Here is a 26,833-nt window from a genome sequence, read left to right as displayed (position 1 = left end):
AATCTAATACATGTTGAAATTAATTATTAATGTCAACAAATGTTGGACAAGATTCCAACCTGTTTCCTTGGTTAAATGTCATGCATCTTATCTAATTATATTTCACAGGTGACTCTTCAAGCTTCTTCCAAGTTGCATGATTCAATGTTTGGAAAAGTTATTGTAGCAACAATGAGTTTCTTTGAAACTACCCCATCTGGGCGTATTTTGAATCGTTTCTCAAAAGACATGGATGAATGTAAGTAAATCAAGCCATCAGTCAATAAATAATTGTAACCTGTTCTGTAATATTCCCTGAAAATTGGTGTATTTGTGTTAATTTGTATTAATTATACTATAGTAGGATAACAAAAGACAATGACCCAGTAGGGAGAAAAAGCAAGACAAATGAAAGATTGTGGGAAACCTAAATCATCTTAGATTTCTGCATTGATGTTCTACGATATGTACTAAAATATTGTTAGATAAGATTATGCGCAACAAATTATTTAATAACATATAGCTATATAGGAAATATGAATCTTAGAATCAATGTGTTTGCTTACTTTCAGTGGATGTACGTCTTCCTTTCAACATGGACCTGTTTTTGCAGCAGACCATGCTTATAATACTTTCCTTGTTTACTGTTGCTAAGGTCTTTCCATATTTCCTCATTGCTGTGGTTATAATGGTCATTATATTTGGTGTTTTAATCAATCTGTTTCGTCATGGTTTTCGAGAAGCAAAGCAGCTTGACAATATTCTACGCTCACCATGGATAACGCACATATCGACCACAGTACCAGGTCTTCCAACAATACAAGCTTATAACAAGACAAAACACTATGAAAAACAGTAAGTTAATTATGAACAATTAGGACATTGGATTTACCTTTCAATGTTTGCTTTAGAAGGATTGTATTTCAGAATCAACATTTTTCACACTTCAATATAAATGAAAAGAACAATTAAAACGAAATTCATTATTAGGTTTGCTTACCCTTAAAGATGTATTGTCCCCCTGGAAAAAATTTTTTTTTTTTCATTTTTTTTAATAGGCCATTTTAATGACCAAAAATTGAATTATTTGACTGAAAAAACTGGAATTTAAAGCAAAAAATAGTCTAATTGGCTGCCAGCCAATGGGTTTTTGTTAACCGTTTATGTTGTCATTTTATAAGTGAAAACATTATATTTCGAGGTTTTTTTCTACAGAAATGATTAAACATTGTTAAAACTACAAAATGACCTATTCAAAGTCTGATTTTATTAATCTTCATTTTTCATGTTTTTGGGGGACAAAATACATCTTTAAATTTCCCCAAAATTACGATCAAGATTAAAATATTAATTTTTTTGTAGATCAGTCAATCAATCGGATGCGCCCGAACCATTGATAAAAGCTCTCTACGTGTCCCTGTCTGCCATCGTCTGCCTTAGCTCTTCCATTGTGAGGTCTGTGTCATTTTCCAACTTCTTCCTGCCTCTTAGTGTGCATGATTGGGCTTCCAAAACAGTGTCAGTGTTATTGGTTCAGAACTTCTTCTCCAAGAGTGTCAACGGTATCTTATTGTGATCCCATATATAGATCGTCATTTGAGATGTGTTGTCTCCAGTTTATGTTTTGAGCATGACGAAGTCCTGTGTAGCAGCCATCAATGTTCTTTTTATCACCTTTGCCGTTGTGCTTGTATACATAACATGGCATTGACTATGGCAGTTGGAATACCAGACGCCACTAATATTGTGAACATTCCACCTCGGCCAATGAAGTCGAAGGCCTTGCAGAATTCAACAAATGTGAGAATAGCTGGGGGGTTATTGATCTTGACTTCTTCAATGATGCTCTCTGAAACCATTTTGATTCATGCGTAGGATTGTTTCAAGATGTGGTTTTAGGCGATTCATCAGCATCTTATTGTAGATTTTTGCTGCTGATGGTTACTTACTTACTTGTTACTTGTTTGCATAGCTATCCCCATTATTGGGACATTTCGCCATCATTGACATTATGTTGACATGGCACAACAATGAGAGACATTAATTTTGATGAGAAGGTCATGGAACACTAATTAATTAAAAACTAGCAGGCTGATTCCTCTGTAGTTTTGTCTATTGCTCAAATCTCCCTTTTTAGGAATCGGTATAATCGCCGATTGTCTCATAATGGGTTTTTCATTTGCTGGTATCAGCGTGTGGATGACCATTGGCTCACTGAGAGCTCATCTGCCCTATTTACAGCTCTTGTTTTTAGTGCTGATGGGAGTCCACAACCCCCTCCTCACCTGGAGAACCAGGTGGTAGGAGAGGGGGCAGCTTATTTGCCGACTTTTCAACCATGAGACAGGTGGCCACTGGGTTGTAGATAGTCTCAACAAATCAAGTAAAAAGTGTTTGGTAAAAAAAATGGTTTGGTAAAATTTAATTTCAAATTCTTTTCAGATATTAATTCTGTAAATGCTGTCTTACAGCTACCTTTCTTTTATATTTTGATGAGTATTAGGCACAAAAACGTTTTATACTACTACTGTAGATTAGACCATTTTGTTTAGGCCAAAAAAAATATTTCAGAATTGGAACTTTTAAGAGTACACCAGTGGATGTACAAAATTATTTTACCACCATGCTAGAATTAATTTGCAAAACAAGCCTATTTTTAAACAAACAGCGTCCTAAAAAGTCAACATAGTCTATTCTTTGCTAGCTCTAAAAATCAAGGATTGCTCATTCTAAGTAGGCCTATGTTTGTCATCCATGTATAGGTTGTCTCTAAGATGCAGAAAAATATTTAGGGCATAATGTCTACTTCTGTCTATTACTTTATGCATTAAATGTTTCTTATTCAAACATAATTTTATTTCATAGGTTTGAGCTTCTTCTTGACAACCACTCTGTAGCTATGCTGTTATTCAACATGGCAAGTAGATGGCTTGGTCTAAGATTTGATTTTGTTTCAACACTTATGGCCACATTTACTGGAATACTGGTAGTGCTTTTCCATGGCAGTGTATCTGCTGCTTACAGTGGTCTAGCATTATCCTATTCATTACAGGTACCATGTTTCCATTATTAATTTACAGTTTAAGATAAAATGTATTTGAAAACAAATATACAGCATACATATAAGGCCATAAAACATGTCTTGGGTCTCTCTTGGCTTGTGAGCGGTTCATCATGTGAATGGCCACTCATGTATGGAATCTATTGAGAGCGACCCACAACAGGCCGTTCTCGATAGAAATTGCACATGAGGCATGTGCATAGCTGTCGAAAGCTTCTCACATGCAGATGACATCTTTTTTGTACATGATATCTACAACCTTTCTTGTGAAGTCAAATAGGGTAGCATAATTACATGGACGTAAGTCAATAAATAAAATTAAGAAACTTAACTTAGGTATTATCATATTGTTCACTTTATAACATAATAAACATGTTTATAGATGATGGCCATCTTCCAGTTTGCTGTTAGATTGACAGCAGAAGTAGAAGCAAGATTCACATCTGTGGAAAGAGTAATCAAATACATAGAAGTAAGTCTAAATAAATTAAAATAGAATATTGCATCCTTAATGAAAAAAATATTTTATTCATGCATAAGCTGCCTTTTCTCATGAAGGCTTAGTTAAAGGTAGTGTGGCTGGGACCCATGCTATTTATTGTCTTTGTCGATGATCTTATGGCAGGGGTAGTGTGGTATATTAAATACATTTTAATTAGTTATCCGCACCTGGGCATTGTGATTGTATGAGATCATCATCAACTTTTTTTTGGTTATCCGCAACTTTTGTTTGCGGATAACCCTTGTAATTGTCAGGATCTTATTTTTCTTCTTTATTCTTCTTTCTTTCCACGAATTTTGTTGCATGCATACAGTACCTATATTTCTTGTCAACATAAGATTGGTATGACTTTGTTAAAAGATTGACCTGTAGCTGTAGATGTTCAAGAAACTTCATTATATGAAGTCAGAGTAATCGTAAATTATGCGCGATTTTATTAAATTTTATAGTTTATCATAATATTCTGAACAAAAATTTATTTTTCAATGAAACTTTACGGAAGTGTATTTCATAATATGGATAAACTTTTGACATGATAAAAATATGGTGCTATGCAACAAATTATGCGAGTACGCATATTTAAAATTCAAAATGCGCCAAATTAATTTATAATCAATTTCGCGTTGTACTAGTTAATCCCATTTAATAGAGCACAGTACGCTATGCTTACCACATTTTGCCCTAGATTTTAATATGTTCTTTCTCAATCAAATTCTCTTTCAAATGTGTTACAAAAATGTGAATTTCTATTACATCATCAAATAAAAAAAATAGAATAACATGACTTTCTTAATTTAGATACAGTATATTTTAATCTGTCATAGGTCCTCAGTATGAAAAGTGACCAGCATGATTAAAACTTATTATGGAAGCTGTTGAATTGTAGATCTGAATTTATATAACAATTTTGTCTATCTGATGTCATGATATGGCCAGTTGAGTTCAAAAAGTCAGATTTTCATCTCTTTCGTAAATCTTTGTCGCGTTTAAAATAGAGCGCATCTCAAAATTCTTCAAATTTATATTAATGTAATTATTTAGATAATTATCTTCAAAAATAGTTATCTTTATATGTCAATTTGATGACGTCATCTTGTTAGAAATTGGATTTAAAAGATGGGTCTCGTTGTATATAACATATACAGTGTATTCTGTAAATACTGTAATATGCTGTCAGCACTGTAAACATATTTATTTCATGTCATACTCATAGGATGGCATAATAATTGTCGGCGTTCATATTTTAACGTTTGCGCGGATAACCCGAACTCGTCAAAGTGTGACGAGTTCAAATCTAGTTCTGTATTATTCTTCTTTCATTCCACCCTATTTTTGTGAGTTACATTTCGTAACATTGTCAACATATCGACATTTACATGAAGTTGTGCACCTCCTATTTTTGAAAAACGTCTGTATTGTGCAACGTGGCTTGCGTACAATTTTATGAATTTCAATGATTGATCATAGATTAAAAACCAAAATTAATTTTGTATTGACACTTGGTGAAAATTTAATTCATATCAAGAGTCAACTTTCTGTGGATTAAAAATTTTGCATCATAGTTCATCACATTTAAAAGAGCGTGCATCTATATTCTACGTGTTAAACATGTTAATATGTTGTTGCTCGGATAATTTACTTCCAAAATTGCTATCTTCGTGTTTCATTTTGATGACGTCATAATGTCAAAAATTGGAATAAAAGACGGGTCCCGTAATTTTACCTATGCTAAACTGTATGTAGTATGTACTATAGTGTATACTGTTTATAGACACAAAATAGAGAGCACACTAACATTTTATTTTCTTCAGGTCATAATGGCATAATCTTTTTTCTGTGCGCAATATTCTAACATATGATGTGCACATGGTGTTTGTGTTGCAGATAACTTAACTTGTCAAAATGATGAGTTCAAATCTAGTGTTCAAATTCAATTTGTATACATTTATATAGATAAAAACTACTTTTTGATGTTTATTTTTGACAGACTATTATTATATGTTAATTATTATGTATGTTAGCATTCCTCCGTCTAAAAAATCCTGGATCCCCTTGAGAGGTACCTGCACATTCTAATTAAAGCAGATTGAAAATAGGCAATAAATTCACATTTTTCAATAATACTTAAAATTCAAATAAAATTTAATCCACTCTCTCGTATAATGAGGGCTTAACATGGATTTTGTGCTCATTGTTTTGCTAAGGACGTGATGTGATTTGACTTTATTTATCCATAGAGGGCTGTTGTTAACTGGTTTTGTATCTCATTTTGCTTTGACCTCTAGTTTCACTGATCTCATTGTTTTTCAATGAATTTCTCTATTTTTAAGATCAATAAAATGTTTATCTATCTACCAATAATTTCATTAGGATGTACCTACAGAGGAAATTGAATATTCTAAAGAAAAGAGCAATGAATGGCCAGTAAATGGTGAGGTACACTTCAAGGATGTCTGCTTGCGCTACAGACCAAACTTACCACAAGTTTTACATCAAATTAACTTCAATATCAGGTCAAAAGAGAAGGTTGGAATTGTTGGTAGAACAGGATCAGGTAAGAAAGAGTGAACTAGAGAACATTTTAATGATTAATTAATTGTTAATTGAATTGTATTTAATTAATTATAAATTAATTTATAATAAATTCAAATTTTGTTTTGTACGCCACACATAAACACTCAGATTTGAACAGCTAGATTTCTATAAAGCCTGTTGATCGTTGAGTTACATTGAGTTTTGTTGAATTGCGTTAATTTGACAGGATTCAACGATATTACAGGAAAAGAGGGTAAAAATCAATGTTAAAATCGTTAAAATCTGCAATCGTTGAAGTTTAACCGAGTTACGATCGTTAAAAGTGACCAATCAAATGGTTCACAAATTACGTCATTGCAGTTTGTAAAAAAATAGGTTTGCACTGACAATTCTACTAAACTAGACGATGTTTTTCAACTTGTTTATACTCTTTTAAGGTCTGATATTTCCAAATAACAAGTCTAAGTTAAACTAAATTATAATATTAAAACAATTTAATTTAATGTTTGTCTTTAGTCTAAGCCTAGATTAAGATATCAGCGAAAGCATGACCTAGGCTGGGTTGAAGCATCATAACCCGTAACTTTTTTAATTTTCATGCAGGCCCGTCTGCGCGTGGCCGGCCTTGGTTTTGCACCTCACATTCGCGTGTACCGCTCGAAAGAACCAAGAAACAATTAACGATCGCGTAAAAATGTGTAAACATTAGCGGTCCGGCTCGATCAGCGGTATTGTTATTTTATTTTCAACTTTAACGATTTCAAAATTCAACTCAACGCAACTCGCCATATCGTTACGTCGACAGGAAAACAGGCTTTCTGTTGTGGGCAACAATGACTATTATCTCTTATATATCAAACTTTTTAAAGTTTAAAGCCACTAGACCTACGTTTTTTGACTTATTTTACGGTCACACACTACATTTTATGTAAAAATAAACACTATATGTGCCTATTGCAATAATTAATTTTGTCTTTAAATGTTTAAAAATAATAATAATAATCATAATAATGATTCTAATAATTTAAGCGGCCTGCTATAAATACCAGAATGCATCGCACAGATTGATATTTCCATATTGTGATGTGATGCAATCAGTCGTGAAAGGATAAACAAATAAAAGAACCGTAACTTTTCAGCGAAAATACCAGGTCTTCCCCAATTTATATTAACGGATTCTGCCAAAAATGGAAAGACAATTCAGTAATGAGACAACGCTGGGCTAGGCCGATAGCTATCGTACAATGTTCCTACACTATTAAGCCTAGCTAAAACCATCCACAAGGGGATGTTCAACGTGAGCTAATTAGCTAGTGCATTTTTTCTCTATTTTTATCATAACATTAACAATAAAACGTACATTTCAAACAAGGAATGACCTGGTTTAATGTTTTTAAAGTAATACTGTATATATGCATTACTTTTACAAAGCCTAAAAAATTGTAGGTCAAGTCATGAAGCTATAAATTAAATTTTATAGCTCAATGTCTTTAATTTCTCAGTGTCTCTAAATTGTTTGCTCTATCTGTCAATTGAGTACAGTAACTATAGTACTGAGGGAGACTAGGTAGTCCATCCTCTCAATATGTTCAAGCAATCTCAGGTTCAGTTAGTAGTATGCCCTCAATAATTTATTTTTGATTTTGATGATGGTATGACTATATGAATTGATATTGATAACTTAAAGATGTATTGTCCCCCAAAAACATGAAAAGATTCATTAAATCAGGCTTTGAATAGGTCAAAGTGAATAACTATTATGTGACATTAAAATGGCATATTCAACAAAAAATGTTTTAAGAATTATTTGTTCAGGGGGACAATATATCTTTGAGGATAGAATAGTTTTTATATTTATGTTTCCGTTACTGTATGAGACAAGCACCATCATTTCCACAAATAAAGTTATCTTATCTATAATATTGTGTTCATATTGACATTCAGCAACACACAATAGAGTAAACCAAACTGTCACTCTGTACACTTTAGACATGTCAATTTTGTTTGTTTAACCTCTTCCTCCATATTAAGTTTAGATTCCACTGAATGTGTACCAATACATAACTTGATGCTAAGATTATTTAAAGATAATATTTATACCAGTTATGTTATCAGTACAACAGTTATTCAACCTAATATATCAGAATGTTTTGGTACTGATTTTAAATTTCAAATCATTAACAAAGAAAGTGACAATGCTTGTTTTTTAAAGGAAAGTCTTCTCTTGGTGTGGCACTGTTCCGTTTAGTTGACAGTGAAAGTGGTTGTATTTTAATTGATAATAAGGATATTCGTAATATTTCTTTATGTGATCTACGATCCAAAATGTCAATAATCCCACAAGATCCAGTACTGTTTGCTGGAACACTCAGGTAGGATCTAAATCACAATCTTACTTTATTTACAACAAGTCAGCCTTTTTACTCTTACTTACTGCCAGTCAAAATGCAGAGGTGATTTGTCCAACCTGACTTATAACACAGAAATGCTGGAGTAGATTTAAATCTTTACAGCTCATTGATGTGGAATAGTTTCAACATCAACCCAGGCATGCACAGATAAGGTTAGATAAGGTTGCCACAAAACAAACCAATAATACAAAGACAGCATTGTTATCATGGACCTCAGGTAGAAGTGATACCTGTATCACAGAGGCAGATTCAGGGCCTATGAGTGCTCACTTGCTCCTTTTTACAGCTAAAATGAAATCATGATCTATTTTTTACCGACTATTAATATTACATGTTTGAAACAAATCCTGTGTCACTAGGACCAAGAACAAAAAGTTACTATGTATCCATAATTTACATACAAATATTAGAATACTTTTATCTTGTTTGCTTACTATATAAATGTATAATTTCCAAAACTGTTATTCTAAAGTAGTGTTCTGATTATTCAGTAGCATTAGTATGATAGTACTAGTAAGTTGTAAAGCATCTTTCACACCTGCTCTGTTCCAGCTCTGACACAAACCTGAACTGGAGCTGCACCGGAGCAGGTGTGAAAGACCCTTTATACTAGAGTGTTTTTCATGTGTGAGATGGCAGTTTTTTTACTATTTGAAACAAACTTGGTGCTGGTTGTAATTTTGTTGTATAAATGCATGCAAACCCTGAAATGTATCCTGACACCACACAGCCTTGTTTTAAACATGGCAGTGTAAAAGTATTACAATTACAACCGAACATCATTCAAAACCTTCTAAATTATGTTGCATTCATTATAAAAATGTGCCAATATAGATTATGTACATTAAATTGTTAAATTTATTATGTAGATATAATTTAGATCCATTTGATGTATGCAGTGATGCTGATATTTGGAATGCTCTTGAAAAGACCAAGATGAAGCATGTTGTAAGTTTATCACAACAAAATTGATTTAAAATTGTATTTATTTATTTTTAATGTGCTTTCACTAACATTTATTTACAAAATTAAAAACTGTAAACTTTATATATGGATACGGTGACATATCACTCCCATATTTAGGCACTTCACACGTTTTTTGTCAAACTGTGTAGAAAAGAATAAAAGACCCTATACCTGCAATTTTTTATATTTTGTAAAAATAATGCATATAATATTACTTTAAAAACATCCAAAATTCTATGTCTTAAATCATTTATTCATCTTTTTATTTTGAAATACCATAAAACTGACTTTCTCATCAAATGATGGAATATGATTTAAAACAAACAACACTATGGTAAAATTCCATTAAATGTATGTTCTATGGTATAATTATGAGAAAAACAATATACCTTGTACAAAAAAATAATTTTAGTTCAACATTAGAATTTACCTTGTTTCTATTTTTAGGTACATGGACTTGCTGAACAGTTAGAAGCAACTGTAGCAAATAATGGTGATAATTTCTCTGTTGGAGAGAAACAGCTACTGTGTATGGCCAGAGCTTTACTTCGAAATAATAAGGTACATTGCATTAATTACCCAGTCAGCATCTGCCAATTAAATTTTAAAATGCTACTAGTTCTCCAAATTTGGTCATTTATGTGGCGTACATAACCTGGGGTCAAAGGTCACATACTGTAGTGGTCAATATGGTAAAAATAATAAAAGGAATAAAAGACAGTTACTAATAGCATAGTAGTAGTACAGTTTTGAGCATATTGTTCAGGGATTTAGGGTCCAAATTCAAGAAGCTAAATTTAATTTGTTGTTACGTAGGGGGAACTATGATATTCTTAGATTAATGAACCACTAAACATAAACAGTCCCTTCAACAAATGGTCTGTAGGGCTGGTTTCCCCCTCCCTTTATGCCATGGGGTATTTGCAAGTTTGTAGTGAGAAAATGTGAGTTCATGTAGGAGCACCAATGAACATCTGTCTAGTTTTTTTCTTTTTCGTTTCTAGTAAACTTAGCAAAGATTAAATTAATGTACTTATAATAGTTATTTTAGTACCATAGTATATAGTAATAATAATAGTCTTTTAAACTTTCCCTAACCAGTTCCAAATCTGCTGATCGAATGCCATCCATGTGATCACATCACTATCTACTGTATACAATCTTTGTTTTATGGCGTGTTTAACAAATAATATTCTATATATCTTCTATCTTTATTTTCTGTTGAAAAGCAACAATAATATTGTAGGGAAATTATTATTTGTTTTGTTTATTATACTGTACTTGCAGATTCTGATGTTAGATGAAGCAACAGCTGCTATAGATACAGAGACAGACAGCATCATTCAAAACACTTTAAAAGAAGCATTTAGTGATTGTACAATACTGACAATTGCTCATCGAATACATACAGTTCTCGATTCTGATCGAATTCTTGTATTACAAAATGGAGAGGTTTGTGAATTTTGTTATATTATATAATCTATGTAAATACGGCATCAAATGACTATACATTGTGATGTCAGAACTTGATAGTCTACAAACCAGAATCTTAAGGCCCAAGGTCCCAATCCCGGGATTGCCACCTTTAAGAAGGAAAGTGAATGAATTCGCTTATTTATCCTTGGCAATTTACCTAAATACTGTATATAAAACAAAACAAAAACAAAACTGTCCCTAAACATACAGACAATACATTTAAAGCCAGTCTGTGTCCAGTTTTGGAAGAGTTGGTTGTACTGTCAATACTCAAAATGTATACACAATGAGCAGTTTAGTTGTACTGTACATGTTTTCTATTTATTTCCAGATTGTACAATATGATAAACCATCTGTATTAATGGAAAGTACCACGTCACATTTTAATCAATTGATGATGTCAACAGTAGGTTCTACAGACAAAGAAACTGATGTTTGACATAATTGTTTAAATCATTTGAACCTGCATTGTGACATTGAAAAAAATTGGTTTTTCAATCTGCTGTTTAAAAAATAATCATAGTAGCAATATGTAAAGCATAATTATGAATGTATAAAAGTTTTATTTCTTGCTTATTGAACAAACATAAAAGTGTTCATAATGTGATTAAGAGGTTTAATAAATATTGTTAACATATAGTTTATAAAAACATAATGAAAATATAAATAATTGTATATATTAAACACTTAAATCAGGACTACTGGTGCAGATAAATAACAAGGTATTCAATTTTAATGTTATGCAATCATGTAGAGAAATTTTACTGAATTTAGCAATTTTATTTGAAAATATTAAACAATGCATTACACAGAGTAATTAAAGTACTATTTCCATTATTAATATTTATTATTTTAAATATAGCTAAGTATAGCTTTTTTATGACTCTAACATTATAAGTAATTAAAAGTATCATTTATCATAATATAAACAAGTGTTGGCATGTAGCTAAGTTCTCCTCCTAAAAATGAAAGTGTTAACTTGTCATCGTTGTTATTGTGGCTATGTAACATGGGGTAATATTGTTTGTAATGAATGTATCTAATAACTACCAAAGTAAAGATATTGTATTTTTTATCATTTATGTGCAAAAAAAGATTGTTTTATCTCTGAGAATTTGAGTATGAGTACTTTCTTTAAATGAAGTTTATCATACTCAACCCAGGACTAAAAAGTAAATTCCAATTATTTAAGTTTTCCACACTTACTTCCATTACTAAGTTGAGTGGCCGATAAAAACCATAGTTATACAATCGGCACAGATTCAAGGCACTCCCAAGATCATTGTTCTGGTAGAATAAGTCTTCTTCTTTGGAGATCCAGATCTGGCTCGTATGCACTTTAAAGAACCCAGTTCATCTTTTGGAAGAGTAGGAGTAGGGACCTACTCCGGTACATCTCAGCCCCTGTAATGGACAGATGAATGAGCAGTTTGGAAGAGGAAAATTGTGTCGTCCACATATGTGCGCAATTCAGGCCAGTAGGCCGAGATTCAAAGGTTATTCCGCCATGTTTTACATTAACATTAGCAAACTTTTGTTTATAAACTTTGTCACTGTTTGGATAGGTTTGTAAAGCTGGTTTCAGTAATACTGGAGACTGAAGATGTTTTTCATCTGCAGGATATGAGACCACTAAAATTGTTATTTGATACACCAACATAATTCCTTGTTAGGAAGAAAAAAAAAATAACAGAAATGTTACTAAAAACAAGCTGTTTTTATATCACATTAAACCTACACAAAGAATTTAACCAGAATGAAGACATTTTGACATAATTTTTGGTGGGCTACAAATAATGTATAATTCTAAGTAAAAATACTGAAAATATTAAGAGAATTGAATACAGGAGATCATCATACATCAATAATAATCAAGTACTGTAAAGTGTTTTACTCTTTTATAATATTTATCTTGGTATATTTCTATTATTGTATCTAATTTAAATTCAAACACTACATTTAATGTAAAAATAAATGAAAAGAATGTGAAAAAAAAGTGAAAAATTGATCACTGGCAGTCAGCGTCAAAAATAAAACGCTGTGGTTACCTACAGTATATGTGGCTATTATAGTGTATCATCATCATCATAGAGGATATGTTAATATTAATAATACACTAACTGTGGTAACTGTGTACTGTAGTATACATTATAGCAACCGATTTTGTTCTAGGCCACCCACCCAACTGTACTGTATTCCTCAACAAATTGATGTAAATAAATATTGAGCAACGCAATCAAAACTAAATACTGAGTGAATGAAATCGGCAACAAAATGTTATCATCCTTTAATTAGTCACGCGTGTTTATTGGAGGGAAAAAGTATGATCGTTTTGCTCATTGGTGGCATGCTACATATGAGAGTGTCTTTTCCTGCAAATTAGAGGTGCCATTTATCATGAATTTTATGTGCGAGAGTACCATTTCCAGCCATCTGGGGCATCATTTAACAAAGTTCGCTTCGCCATAGGTCCTGTCGATGGCCCTGGACAAGCATCTTTTTCCGCCGTGTGCAAACGCTGACTTTCGCCAAGCGCCGTGTTGTGACACTTTTACTCAATATAGGCCTATGGGGAAAATGTCACAATTTATTAGGCTAGTATATATTTAAAATGTTAATAAATTTATAATAACGTGAGAGTGCCATTTCCGACCATCTAGAGGTGTTATATTTTCAAAATTGCCTCGACTCAGCGACTCTACAGTTGTGTGCACCCCCCCCCCCAACTTTTCACTAAATCCGCCCCTGTAAATATACCTGTATGTTCTTAAGAAAGAAAATTGAGTGTCTGAAAACATTTTTCTGCCATTCTTTTGAATTTAATATTGCCATAATAATGATTAACAAATATTATTATTAAAATGATTGTAAAATGCATAACAAACATAACTATCATAGGGCAATTCCAGCGTTATGGACGTACAGTTTGTGAATTGTATTTTTAAAAGTAATATATAAAATATGATGAAAACTCCATGGAATGTTTGCCTAAACCTATTAAATCAATCCTCCAAATTTCATTCAGGAAGAACAAACCATTGTTGAGAAAATTGCTAAAAACCGTGCATTATGGACGTATGTGATGGAAATTGATTTTGAACTCTACATTCCATCAAATATTTTAGGCCAAACTAAAGATGTCTTTATTTTCATCTTAAAAACACATAACATTTTGACTATGTAAATATGCATTTTCAAGGCAGGATTTGTATTCATCTACTGTTATGGACGTACAGAATTTCTGTTATGGATGTACATCAACCACATAATGCATTTTATATGAACAATGATGCTTGAGATGTGTGCAAGTTTGATATACAAACTTTATTTAAATTGTTAAAAACATGAGTACTGTTGTGGTTTAAAGCTTTTCATTTCATTATACTTCAAATATTCAATAAACAATATTCAATTCAATAATACAAGAATAATAAGTTACATATATGGAATAGCAGAGGATAACCCTCCCAAACCATCATCCATTAATAATAGGCCTACAGTATCTGGTGGTGACTACTGTATGTATGTGATTGAAATGGACTTGAGACTAATAATATAGCAGATTATTGTAATTTATTATTATATTTAAACCTTGGTTTACATCATATAGAGTAGATGGAAAAACTAGGCTTACACACACATACTTGCTTTAAAGACATATTTCCCATGCATACTGTATACTTCATGTATCAAACGACAACAATTTCAGCCTTAAACAATATTTTTTATAAAATCAATTTGACAATCAACATGGCAAGCTAGATGCTTGACCTTTTACAGATCAGCCTGAAATACGTAATATTTTTACTTTTATAATTTAACTTTGTACTGATATAGTTACCCTTCTAATAGATGAGCACCATCTACACTAGTTAGTAAATTTGTGTTTAACATCCAAATAGCAAAAATTAAGGTACTCGGACTACTATACTGTACTATAAGTTTAAATTTAATGTGTAGACATATGAATTCAAACACAGTATATATAGAGAAAATATTGAAAAATAAATGTAAATTCTAAAACATCGTACTCTATTTGGCTATATAAAATATTCAAATATTGTCGATGTTGGTTATGCCTCCATATAGATTTTCATTTAGTACTTTTATAAAAAGATGACTATATTTTAGAGGGAACACCACTTACCTATAGTAACATTTGATGTATAGATTTGTTAGGGAATTTATCTTAGCCCGTTCAACTAATGTTATGGACGTACTGTTATGGACATACATAAAAATGTACGTCCATAACGACAAAAAAAAAAGATAATTAAATGAAATGTTCACGATTTATGAATTATTTTTTAATCATAGTTCAGCTAAAAAAAATCCATATCAATATCTAATACTCAACTAAGAAAATATGATTTGTTGTAATTTTGTTATGGTCGATGTACACACCTAAAATTGAAAAATTTTGAACAGCCAGAATTTTTTTCTAGGGAAAAATTATAATTATGCATTTCCTTTTTAAAAACATTCAAATAAATTTCCCTATCATGTTAGAAAAATAATTTTACATTATATGTTTGTTCATTCATTTATTCAGTTTTTAGCAAAATTGAGAAAAAAAATTGTACATATTCAGATAACAATATTTGTTTTTTTCTGGTTATATATAAAAAAACCAATTATAATTAATAAAAATTCAACTAATAATCTTTAAACCACCATTTATGATTTGTGTAGACAAAAATAGCCTGTACCACCAGGAAATCTAAAATTGTTTACTGAAAATCTCATCACATCATAGAAATAACTCACCCTTTAGTAGTAATTGAATAATCTAATTCCAACCAATAAAAAATCACTAAAAATACATTACCTTTGATATGGCACAACCCACAATTTAAAAAAAAGCTTAGTTTTCTAGACACCCATTTAAGCGGCCCGCTATAAATCCTAACATGCATTGCTTGCGGATTGATATTTTTTTTTTTTTTGTGAATAAAAATTAAATCAATTTATGTTTTAAAATTACAAATCACAAATTATAACTCTTGCCTCTTGTACAAAAATGAAGTTTTTTGGACAAGTAGTCCTCGAGAAAATGCAATTTCAGTTTACGTGTTACTTTAAGACTGCTCGCCGGCTTTTGAAAAAAATTTTCCTATCTTTTAACACTAGCAGGTCTGAAAAGTATACTAAAAAGTGGTCCAGAATTGGAACCGTGGTCTTAAAATTTAATGGAATGGTCCTTGACCACATATATATCTGTATATTCATTTTGGTAAAGATCTTTTTGAGTAATCCTGCTAACAAACAAACAAAAAACACACACGATCGATTACATATACCTCCTTGGCGGAGGTAAATAATGAATGTTTATGAGTGTAATGGTACAAATAATGGCATGAGGTGAATGATGAAAGGTTATATTTCAACAATTCGTATTGATTAAAACAGTAACATTTGGTTTTTAATAATTATATTAAATATTATTATTTATATGGATTTTATAAACGCACCTACTATAGTGTTAATTATGTCAACAAACAACCAAACAATCCTAGGCCTAGCAAGGCTAAAACGCCAGGCCTAGCCTAATACTAACAGGCCTAGGCCCACTAGGCTGCAGCAATATGAAACTTCGACAGGCAACTGGAACTCATATATAGGCTAATTATGTTTTTTCCAACGATTCCACGTCTTGTAGGGATGTCCCCATTAATTAATCAAAATCCTAAAAACAATCTAAAGCTAATTTAAATGCCTTTTTGAATGAAATTAGTACATATATATCTCCAAATCATACACAAAAATCTGCTGCTGCATATCTCGGTGGTGTTTACAAACAAAACAGAGGCAAGACAACAGGTGATGCTGTTGTATTTCACAGTAATTTGTACACTAGATCGTTTAATAGTGTGTACTATTGCACGCCATGTGACCCACAATCGGCCAAGCAAATGATTAGTGTTACATAAAAATGTTTAGGCTTAACATTTATGGTTTACTGTATATACAGTAGAATAGGGATCATTTCATTACTTATTTACATAGTTACCAACCCGCATTTCAAAGTGATTTTTAATGAAAAACATGCGTGACCATTTTTGTCACATTTAGCAGAAGTATATGCATGATCACTTTTTATCACAATTTGAGAGGAAAATGCATTCAAATTAATTGGTATATTTTAAAAGTATAGAACATTATGCGAGTATTCATATTATAACACCACATAAAAAAAAATACATAATATCAGGGAAAAATTACGATCAATTTTTTTTTAAATGATGGGCCGATAGCCAGCATATTCCTTTAGTCATGATCGCGATTACTACTATTAAAATCCTACATAGGACTGACACGACACATTGACATGACGTTGTGTGCTTTTATAAAAGGGGAAACCCCGAACTGCGCTGAATTTTCTTGCCATTGGTTGGTGGATCAGTTCAATTTTTACTCTCCAAAAAAGAAATTTTTAAATCTATATATAAATTTACGTAAGGGCAAAATTCGGTAAATCGCGTGTTATTTCTAGAATGTTTACTCGATGGTATATAAAGTTGATTCGTACTTTCGATACTGATTTTAACCACCTGATGTAACCCTGTTTACTAATTAAATTGAGTTCGATAATTAGTTATTGACAATTAAAACGAATTTAGGTTCATCGATTTGCCCCAAATAGGGGTGTTTTCCGATCGTGGTATACACTGTCTAATGCATGTCCATCTTGAAAAATACCCTCATACAATAATACGAGGATACTTCGCATTTTCATCTCCTCCTACGATAATTGTTTTTAATGGCTGAAAACCGGTTGAACAGCTCGAGTACAGCATCATAATGTTGAAGACAGGCCGATTTTCTTTAAAAAATGCTATTTTGATAGATTTAATATACGTTTATACAAATGTGTTGATTTGCAATGAATGGAACATTCCAAATTATTTGGTTTAACCATGCATGCATACCTCCATGGTTTAACACAAGTAGGTAAATTTATGGGCCTTTGGAGAATACATGAATGAATAAACATAAATAGTATTGTAATGCTATACAATACTGTAAATAGGTATTAACCACTTTTGATCGCCATTTGAATCGTAAATTTCTTATTGTGTGTGTTGGTACTGTTAGATAATATAAACGCATATACTAATAATAAACTTTATTACTGTGAGTGTGGGTAGCCCCTACTTTTAGATTATAAACACATAATAATATAATACTTTATTACTGACAGTTGCTTCTCAACGTTTGTATTAATTAATAATTTTTAAAAATATAAACGTCGTAGTGGTGTATCGTTACATGTCCTTATCTATTTCAATCGACTATGAAAGTGACAGTTTTAACAAAGTATTAAATCGGAAATGTTTTACTCTATTTAGTGGTATATTATTTATAGGCCTATAAAAAAAATATTTCGTTACTGAGTGGATAATAAAAAATCAAGGATCATGAAAATAACGTTGAATAACAGATTAACAAACAAAAGAGTAACGTACAATCTAATAATATTTGCATCGTTTACTGTACCGGAAGTACACTATTATTTTGGACTTTCCCCTGGCATTCGCATTAAATGCAAAATATGATCATTTTTCTGATTCCTAGCGTGCTATGAGAGTGTCATTTCCGGCCAACTTCATTATAAATTTTACATGCGAGAGTAATATTTCCGCCCATCTGGGAGTGCCAGTGAACTAAATTCGCTTCTTCACGAGGGGCTGTGACTAAAATACTTTGTGTGTGACCGAATCCCATCAAAATAGTCAGTCCCGCATTTCACATCTCTCAGGTTGGTAACTATTATTTATTATATATTAATATTACTAATACTACTAATATTTCACATTTTATCCTTTTATCCAACTAATACAGTGCAACACTACAATAAGTAGTCAATTTTCAAAACAGATGATAGGTCCTGTTTCTGCTGCAAAAAAAATTAATTAAACAATTAATAACTGTATGAATAAAGTACAGTACCCCCAATTTCTTGGCAGCAGAAACAAAACAAATTTCAATAACCAGATAAATTGAAGCAATGGTTAAAACACCAAATGAAAAACCGGTTGTCACTGTACAACTCATAGCTGCAATGCAAAATAACGGCTATTTGATTGACAGCTATAGTATCTTGATTATTTGACCACCTGATCGCATTGTATTTTGGGTAATATTATATTTTGTCAACTACAAAAAAACAAATTTAAGCGGTTATTTGGGAGTACAGATTTAGCATAAATGCGGTCGGTCTAAAAATTGTATTTTTGAATAAACGGTTTATTCAGGGAAAACAGGCCCTTAGTTATTCTTGCAATAGAAGGTTAGTAGCCATTGTGACATCGTTATTTACAACCGACAAAGCTTGTAGAACATCTGACCTGCTGAATCCCATTTCAATCAGCTGTACTATCTTATCTTCTGGTGGTTGCTGTGGGGCTCCATTATCTCTATTCATATGAATTCCTGTAATAGAAAAATGTTTATACTACCACATACTTCAGATTCACAAAAGGAACTGTTTATAATAATATTATGTAATGTTATTTAAATTGTTGATACAGTTATATATTATCTATTGTAATATTTAGCTAGATAATCTAATTATACAACTTTTAATCTCTAAATGTACCTGTTTGTATTTGGTCTGGTCGGGCATTATGCCTTCTCCGAATGGCATGCTAAATAATGAAAAAAAAGTATTTCAATTAGACACAGTACTCTAACCAGTATCAAATTATTCATGAAATGCAAAAGAATTGATTTCTTCATGTAGACTTCATACTTATCAGACATCAGTTTTAAGTATGCATTTTTTAAACTGTACAACTACTCTTAATGGTTAAAGGTAGTTCAAAGCTCTGTCTACACTTTATGTGACAAAAAAATGTGATGTGCCCATATATGGACATGATTATGTCATATCACTACCACATTGGGCATAGCACTACCATATTTGGGAACATCACACTTTTTTTGTCAAACTAGTTTGGTGTAGACAATGCTTTAGCCTCACTTGTAGGGTTACTTGACTATGTAATTTGAATGCATCCAAGAATTGTGATAACATGCTCTGGAGTAATGACAGTTTGTGATGCAATTGAAGTTTGATTATGATATATAAATGTTTATGCATCAATATGTATGAATACATGACCTCAACAAAAGGTGCTCACACATCACCACGCTATGATAAAAAGTGGGACATCATGATTTGAAATTCCTGTTAATACTTGATTTGCACTTATACGATTGAAGCCAAATTAGGTTGAAAATAGTTGGATACACACCTGTCTATTTAAAAAGCCTTGTGCCTGTGTTAACAGCATCTCTTGTTCTAATAACTCCATTCTTTGTTGTCGTTGAATTTCTCTCGTTGCTCCCATGGGCTGCAAAAGTCGCTGTGGTGGCTTAGTTCTTACTATGGCTCCTACAGTTCTACTAACAAAATCTGCAACACTTTCAGGAATATTAAACCAGTTTTGGAGATTGATGAAATTAAGTCGATATAAGATACCCATTAGAATTCCACAAACACTAAATATTGCATTCATTGGTTCTAAAAATACTATCTGTAAAATATAATAATTAGTTCAAATTATATGTACTACTGTATAATTGAGTATATTTCTATTCATGTGCAAGACCACCACCACATGTTTGACTGTTAGGAATGCAAGTTAATTCACATTTATTTTAGTAAACCTTAAAACAGACTTTCTTTTAAAGCCTTATTTAAATCATTTTCTACCATTTTACTAGAATAAAGCATAACACAATCTTACTTGTAATCCCATAAAATAAGTAATTGACTTGCTACTAAAAGGTATCCCACATATTGAAGCTGCATTTGTCCTAGGTACATCCATGTAGAATTTGACAAAAAATGACATCAATACACTGTGACTATAGAAAACAAACAATAATGTATGTACACTACTTAAATTAATGCTGGTGTATATTTCTGATTTCAATTTCCTAAGCTTTTCTGCAATCTAGTTGCAGACATTTCTTTCTTAGTATTTTCAGTGTGTCTACAATTTTTGGCATCTGACAGATATTTCAAAATAATAGTAATAATAAATAATTAATATAAATTATTAAGTAAACTTACAATCCAGGTTTCCAGGTTAGTTTTTCAAATCCATGTTGCATCACAACTAAACAAAAGATTTCCAACAATGTACATAATATGAACATCGATTGAATATATGACTGTAATAAATGGAAACAAACATACAGTATTGTAAGGGTGAGCTTATTAGATAATTAACATTGTTGCTATTGCATGATGTACTAATGAATTTACATAAGGGAAAAATTCAGTAAATCGCGCCTTACTTGATGGTATATAAAGTTGGTTTATACTTTCGGTACTGATTTTAACTACCTGATGTAAATAACCCTGTTTTAATTAAATTGAGTCAGATAGTTATTGACAATTAAAACAAATTTAGGTTCAACGATTTTCCCCAAATAGGGGTGTTTTCCGATCGTGGTATACACTGTCTAATGGATGTCCATCTTGAAAAATACCCGCACACAATAATACGAGGATGCTTTCGGATAATTTTAGATCCACGACCGATAAATGAAGATTCATCAAACTGGGAATGTAGTTAGGCTTATAAGAACTAAACTAGGTCATTTGTTTGCGGCTATAGCTCACACTTTCGGTCACCATCCAACCAGCGAATTAAGGTTAGGGTTGATGTATATGGTTAAATTAACAAGAATACAAAGTAAACTTTATTAGGCCTACTCATACAATATAAAGTTATGAAATCAAATGATTATCGTAGAGTATATAATAGGCATCATGCAGTTAAACTAAGTCTCATTTGAGGCTTAGGGAGTGCAGTTGGAAGAGTGCGAGTTTGAACCCCGGACCTTGGGATTGGAAGGCAAACACCAACCTCCATATACAGCTTCACTTCAATGGCTGTCAATGGTGAAAACATACAATTTGGTTTTTAATTACTCCTTAATTTTAACCGTCTGCAACCGATGATTAGCCCTAAATATTTAGTAAACTGTCTGATAATCTCTAGCTTAATAAGAGGTAGACTACAGTTTAATTCGTTACGTTACTAATCCGATCACCGAATGTCTTACTGTATTTATTTAGTGTGGTTCTTATACTGTATAAATACAATCAACTTTATTACTGCGGTTCCATCACCACCACCCCGTGCCGCCCAATCCCCCTGATTAAATGTCTATTTCTCCTCAATTTCTTGAGTCCATGTTAATTAATTGTTCTTTATGGTATCCAGTATTCGTGATTTTGTCTTTATTTCTGAATACCCCAATTAAGGGGACACTTCCATTTTTATTTTGTGTCTCAAAAATGTCCCTGTGGGTTCTATTGTATTCGAGAACCATTTGTTGTATGAATTCGGCAAAGCCTAACCGCAGATCAAAGTCTGTTACGATAGCCTATCTTAGTGTTAGATTGCCTTGATTTAATTAAGAAAAAAGGCTTATTTTGGAGATTTTGTCTGGGAGAGAACCTCAAACTTGTTCCCTCACTTACTGTCTGAACTAATTTCTCCATGCATGGTAAAATAAAATGCTACACTGATGATAAGACTACTAGATTTGAGTCTACCATATCATGTATAACTTACACAGAATTTTCTTGAACCTGCTCTTCTTTCAAAAATTCGAAAGTAGTAGATAAGTATAAGGCCACACACAAGATCAGTTGTATGATGAAAAACAAGTTTACATGATAAAACCTTCCAGACCTAATAAAAACAACAGGTATTAACTTTAATTAATTTACAGAATATATATACTGTACACTGTACTGTACATTATACAGTTTACAGTTAGCATAGAAGAAATCACAGGGCCCACATATACAGTGATGACGACAACGTCATCAAACATGATGTCAGACAGGTCAGATGCACAACTTTTATGTACTACATGTTAGTTAAGCTACAAACTATTCTGTGTTGTTTAGATAGGAGTTAAACATAACTAACAAAAATAGCAGAAGGATATTGGAATTTTATTTAAAATAATGATCTTGACAATCAACAAGTTTATCCGCCAAGTTAAGATAAAAAAACAAAACGTGACCATAAAAATGTGTTGTTCCTTGTTTAAAATTCATAAGAATATGCTTACTGTATGCAGTAATTACCTTGTATGGATTTGTTAAATCTTCAAGACTGTACAAGAAAAATGGCCTCAATGTGGGTGTAAAATTCAAGATTAATGATGGTATAGCGATGATCGGCATCAAAACTTTGCTTACCGGGGTTTTATCTGTGTAATAATTAAGTCAAATTACTTTAGAATGTAGATTTTTAAACACACCAATCCTGCCCTATGGTTAGTATAGAAATTCATAGTATTTATCCAAATTGTTTTAATAAAACATAGTATTGTTATAATATATAATTCCAAACTCTACATTAGACCAATTTGTTCAACACCCTTGTCCCTACATATCGACTTTATTTACTTTTATTACAGTCCTACAAATTACCGAGTGTACCTTGTTAATAGAGCACTTATTAATTTTTTTAATATAACAAAAAATTCAGTAATCCGTATTTTGGTTGTTTAGTCAAAGACAAATATTGATAATGTTCAATTGGCCATGTATTCAGAATAGATGGATACGTATCGATGGTGACATCAAGCAATTTTCCAACGCGCTCACCTAAACTGTACTGCTGCCAATCAAACAAACACGCTCTTTGAACTCCATGTCTCTAACCGCGGTCCTTCATAGAACGCTATGAATCAACTGTTACATTTTATGATCATGATCAACAACAAAACATACCCATGTAGAAATCATATGCGCAGTTTGATTTTTTTATTGAAATGTCTGCGTCGAGGATTAACTGACAAGATATTGCTGAACAATTAGTTTTAATTTCATTAAAATCTGACTACGAAAACAAAAATTCACTTTCTTAAGCCTGGCGCACACTATAGCTACCGGCTGAGCCAACTGGCACGAGTAACGCTTTGCTCACAGTCCATGTGTGCCGCTGAGGAAAATATCGTGTTTAATAGTGTTTGGCACGCTTGTAATTTTTCTCAAGTATGCGCCGAACGTGAGCTAATACCTCACTAAAAAATTCCACTGCGCATGACATGTTCTGATTTATTATGTCAGCGCGTGCCATATAGCGTAGTAAGTAATTATCCAATCAGAAAATCGCATACTGAATGCATTTAGTGTGCAGTTTGCAGGAAATTTTTTACTGAGCAAAGTGTTACTCTTGCCAGTTGGCTCAGCCGATAGCTCTACATATGCAATATATCGCTAAGCAGTGGTTTTTACATGTACTGACATGATTATTGTAGTGCCTGGTGATTGGCTAGTCATCTACGTCACAGTCCGTCTCCGGACCTAATCAAATCAAAACTGCGATCTTTGACCTGTGATTAGGTGGCTACGTATAGTTGCGATACGTCACTAAACCCTACTACTCCAGCGCTCGTTTTGAAAGTAGACACAATTTACCGATTTGCTAACTACTACTAGTAGTAGAACTACAGTGTCTACATATCCAGTCTGGTTGTACTCCATACAATCGGAATGAAGATTTTGTGCACAATATCATATTCGCCGTTCCCCTTCCTTTACAATCACAATACCACTTGGGGTACATTATGATATTTGTCTGTAATTTCAATTGCGGGCAAGTCGTTGTTGAAGTTAAGAAGCCTTTTTGTTTATTTTGTAACATTGTGGGCTCTGTCAGCCTTTGATCTCGAACTAATGCATATCCATCTATTCATTAATCCATGAATTGGCTTAGGTCCTGTTTCCGCTGTTATTTCTGTTGGTTATGTTTCACTGCATCATAGCATTGTTTGTCATCGATAATATTGTCATTGACATATGTTCCAACCCTCCCAATTTCTCCTGGATACCCTAAATTTTCATGCCATCTTTATTTTAGGTCGGAATGGACTCAAATTTGGTGAATATACTAGGCCTACATGGCGAGTAGAATGCGATTTGTAACAAACCCTCCATCGGCCTAGTTAGGCCCTAGTAATTAGCAGCCTAGGCCTACATCACTCAACCCTACTACTAGCATTAGCTAGGCCTTATGTTATCTAGATAGCCTAGCCCTTAGATAGAGGGATCTCCTACCTACACCTAGCCTAGCTATTAGGGCTAGAGAGTAGGGTCCAGGACAGAGTGCTGCTACTGCATTTTCACAATCACAGTCACACCACAATCTTTCAAGCTTACCCAAATTTAAAAACTGCAAAACTGCTGCAGTAGCGCCGGGCCTAGCCGCCCTTCTTAGGCTTATTATTAGGCCTCTACTAGCCTACTAAGCTAGAGTAGGCCAAAAGCCCAAAGCTAGCCTAGCTTAGAGTTTAGGTGACTAGGCTAGCCTCCTGCCAGGCCGGGAGGCTAGGGCTTATTAGGCCTACCTACTACTCTAGGCCTATAGCCTATAGTATAGGCTAGGCTAGTAGTAGTAGGCCTAGGTTAGGGCATATTACTTACAGAAACCCTGAATATTTAATTGGATAGGCCTAGGCATTTTTGTCTTGACAACGTTCCTATTTATCTTTTTTCATTACACCGTCGTCGTATTAAAATAAAGAAAAACAAAACATGACAACGTCTGTAGTAAAAAAAAACATAATTGATGGATGGCTCTGCGTTTTTGACACAAACTGCGCCGCCAACGTTATTAAATTTCAGAGACTCTACTCTACGCGTAACGACGACTCGTTCTTCATCATTCATATTATGTACGTGTATATATACACAAATAGAAATATGAACATTCTAAATACCATGAAATTAAATTTATTATTTATTTTGTGTGTATCTAAACATTTTTATTTATTTTTATTCCTCTTAAGTTTGTTTTATTTATTTATTTTGATTTAAAGTATTTATTTTTTTTTTTTTTTGTAAGAGTTATGTTTTGTGTTTCATTCATTCATTTTGATTTATTTTTAAGTTAATAATTTTACTTATTCTTGTATGTTATTATTTGGACGCACCTTTATCATCAAAGTGTGCCACTGTTGTAAAAGTGAAGTTTCCAATAAATTATTATTATTATTATTATACGGCTGTGAAAAAATCAACACTCTAGCATTAGCGGTTTTCGAGATATGGCAACGCTGTAATTTCAATCCCTAATTTGCATACTTTCGAGGTGCGTGACGAAGTTGTGATTTTGGAAATTATAATACAGTTCTATGGTGGGTATTGAAAAACAATATCCAAGTCATTGAGTCCAAAATAAAGTCTCTACAGACATTTTAATCACATATTTATGTAAATATTGAGAAATGGCGTCAAGGGTCAAAATTTGGTACTTCCGGACATTTTTATGTAAAATGTTTCATTAGAGCAAATATAAATATATATATTCTGAACCAGACTGTGCAAAAATGAACTCTCTACGATTAGTAGTTTTTAAGATATGGTAACCCTGTAATTTCACCATAATTTGCATATTTGAGCTAATTTGCATACCTTCGGGATGAGTGTCAGGTGTGATGCTCAAAAAATAATCACCTTATCATATGTAACCATTAAAAAAAAAAAATCTCTGTTTGCAATTTGTTTCACTCAAAATGCTAGATTGACTAGCCTAATAATTTTAATTTGGTAAATCGCGCGTTACTTCTAGAATTTTACTCGATGGTATAAAAAGTTGGTTCGTACTTTCGGTACTGATATTAACCACCTGATGAAACCCTGTTTACTAATTAAATTGAGTTAGATAATTAGTTTTTGACAATTAAAACGAATTTAGGTTCAACGATTTGCCCCAAATAGAGGTGTTTTCCGGTCGTGGTAGGCCTACACTGTCTAATGGATGTCCATATTGAAAAATACCCGCACACAATAATTTTTATTTTAACACAGTTATAAGACAGGAATCGCACAAACTTCCGTTGAACAGCGTCGATTCGACG

The 26,833-nt window shown here is 32.5% G+C and overlaps 2 protein-coding genes across 3 annotated transcripts in view; one reads left to right on the top strand and one right to left on the bottom strand.

The window, feature by feature from the left end:
• The window catches only part of LOC144842619 (ATP-binding cassette sub-family C member 5-like), a 104,249-nt gene extending 92,260 nt beyond the window's left edge, over window positions 1–11,989 (top strand). The window contains exons 16-25 of the mRNA XM_078699078.1: window positions 109–238; window positions 552–834; window positions 2,845–3,031; window positions 3,423–3,512; window positions 5,913–6,096; window positions 8,290–8,449; window positions 9,358–9,436; window positions 9,902–10,015; window positions 10,742–10,906; window positions 11,262–11,989. Coding sequence (XP_078555204.1) covers window positions 109–238; window positions 552–834; window positions 2,845–3,031; window positions 3,423–3,512; window positions 5,913–6,096; window positions 8,290–8,449; window positions 9,358–9,436; window positions 9,902–10,015; window positions 10,742–10,906; window positions 11,262–11,369 — 1,500 coding nt within the window. The 3' untranslated portion in view covers window positions 11,370–11,989. The remainder of the gene's footprint in view (window positions 1–108; window positions 239–551; window positions 835–2,844; window positions 3,032–3,422; window positions 3,513–5,912; window positions 6,097–8,289; window positions 8,450–9,357; window positions 9,437–9,901; window positions 10,016–10,741; window positions 10,907–11,261) is intronic.
• Window positions 11,990–16,772: 4,783 nt separating this feature from the next.
• On the bottom strand, window positions 16,773–25,521 carry LOC144842679 (ubiquitin-associated domain-containing protein 2-like). Of its 2 annotated transcripts, XM_078699202.1 has the most exons (8): window positions 25,398–25,521; window positions 23,052–23,176; window positions 22,528–22,647; window positions 21,012–21,112; window positions 20,683–20,803; window positions 20,188–20,469; window positions 19,530–19,578; window positions 16,773–19,363 (listed from the first exon to the last, which is right to left on the bottom strand). In XM_078699202.1, exons 1-8 carry the CDS (start codon window positions 25,432–25,434, stop codon window positions 19,203–19,205), a joined length of 996 nt encoding a protein of 331 aa, XP_078555328.1. In that variant the 5' UTR covers window positions 25,435–25,521; the 3' UTR covers window positions 16,773–19,202. The 2 variants fall into 2 exon arrangements, with proteins under 2 accessions (XP_078555328.1, XP_078555329.1); XM_078699203.1 differs by lacking the exon at window positions 20,188–20,469.
• Window positions 25,522–26,833: the final 1,312 nt, after the last annotated feature.

This window comes from Antedon bifida, chromosome 5 (assembly GCF_963402885.1).
Source record: "Antedon bifida chromosome 5, ecAntBifi1.1, whole genome shotgun sequence".
NCBI lineage: Eukaryota > Metazoa > Echinodermata > Crinoidea > Comatulida > Antedonidae > Antedon > Antedon bifida.
This window is presented reverse-complemented; position numbering and strand designations above follow the sequence as displayed.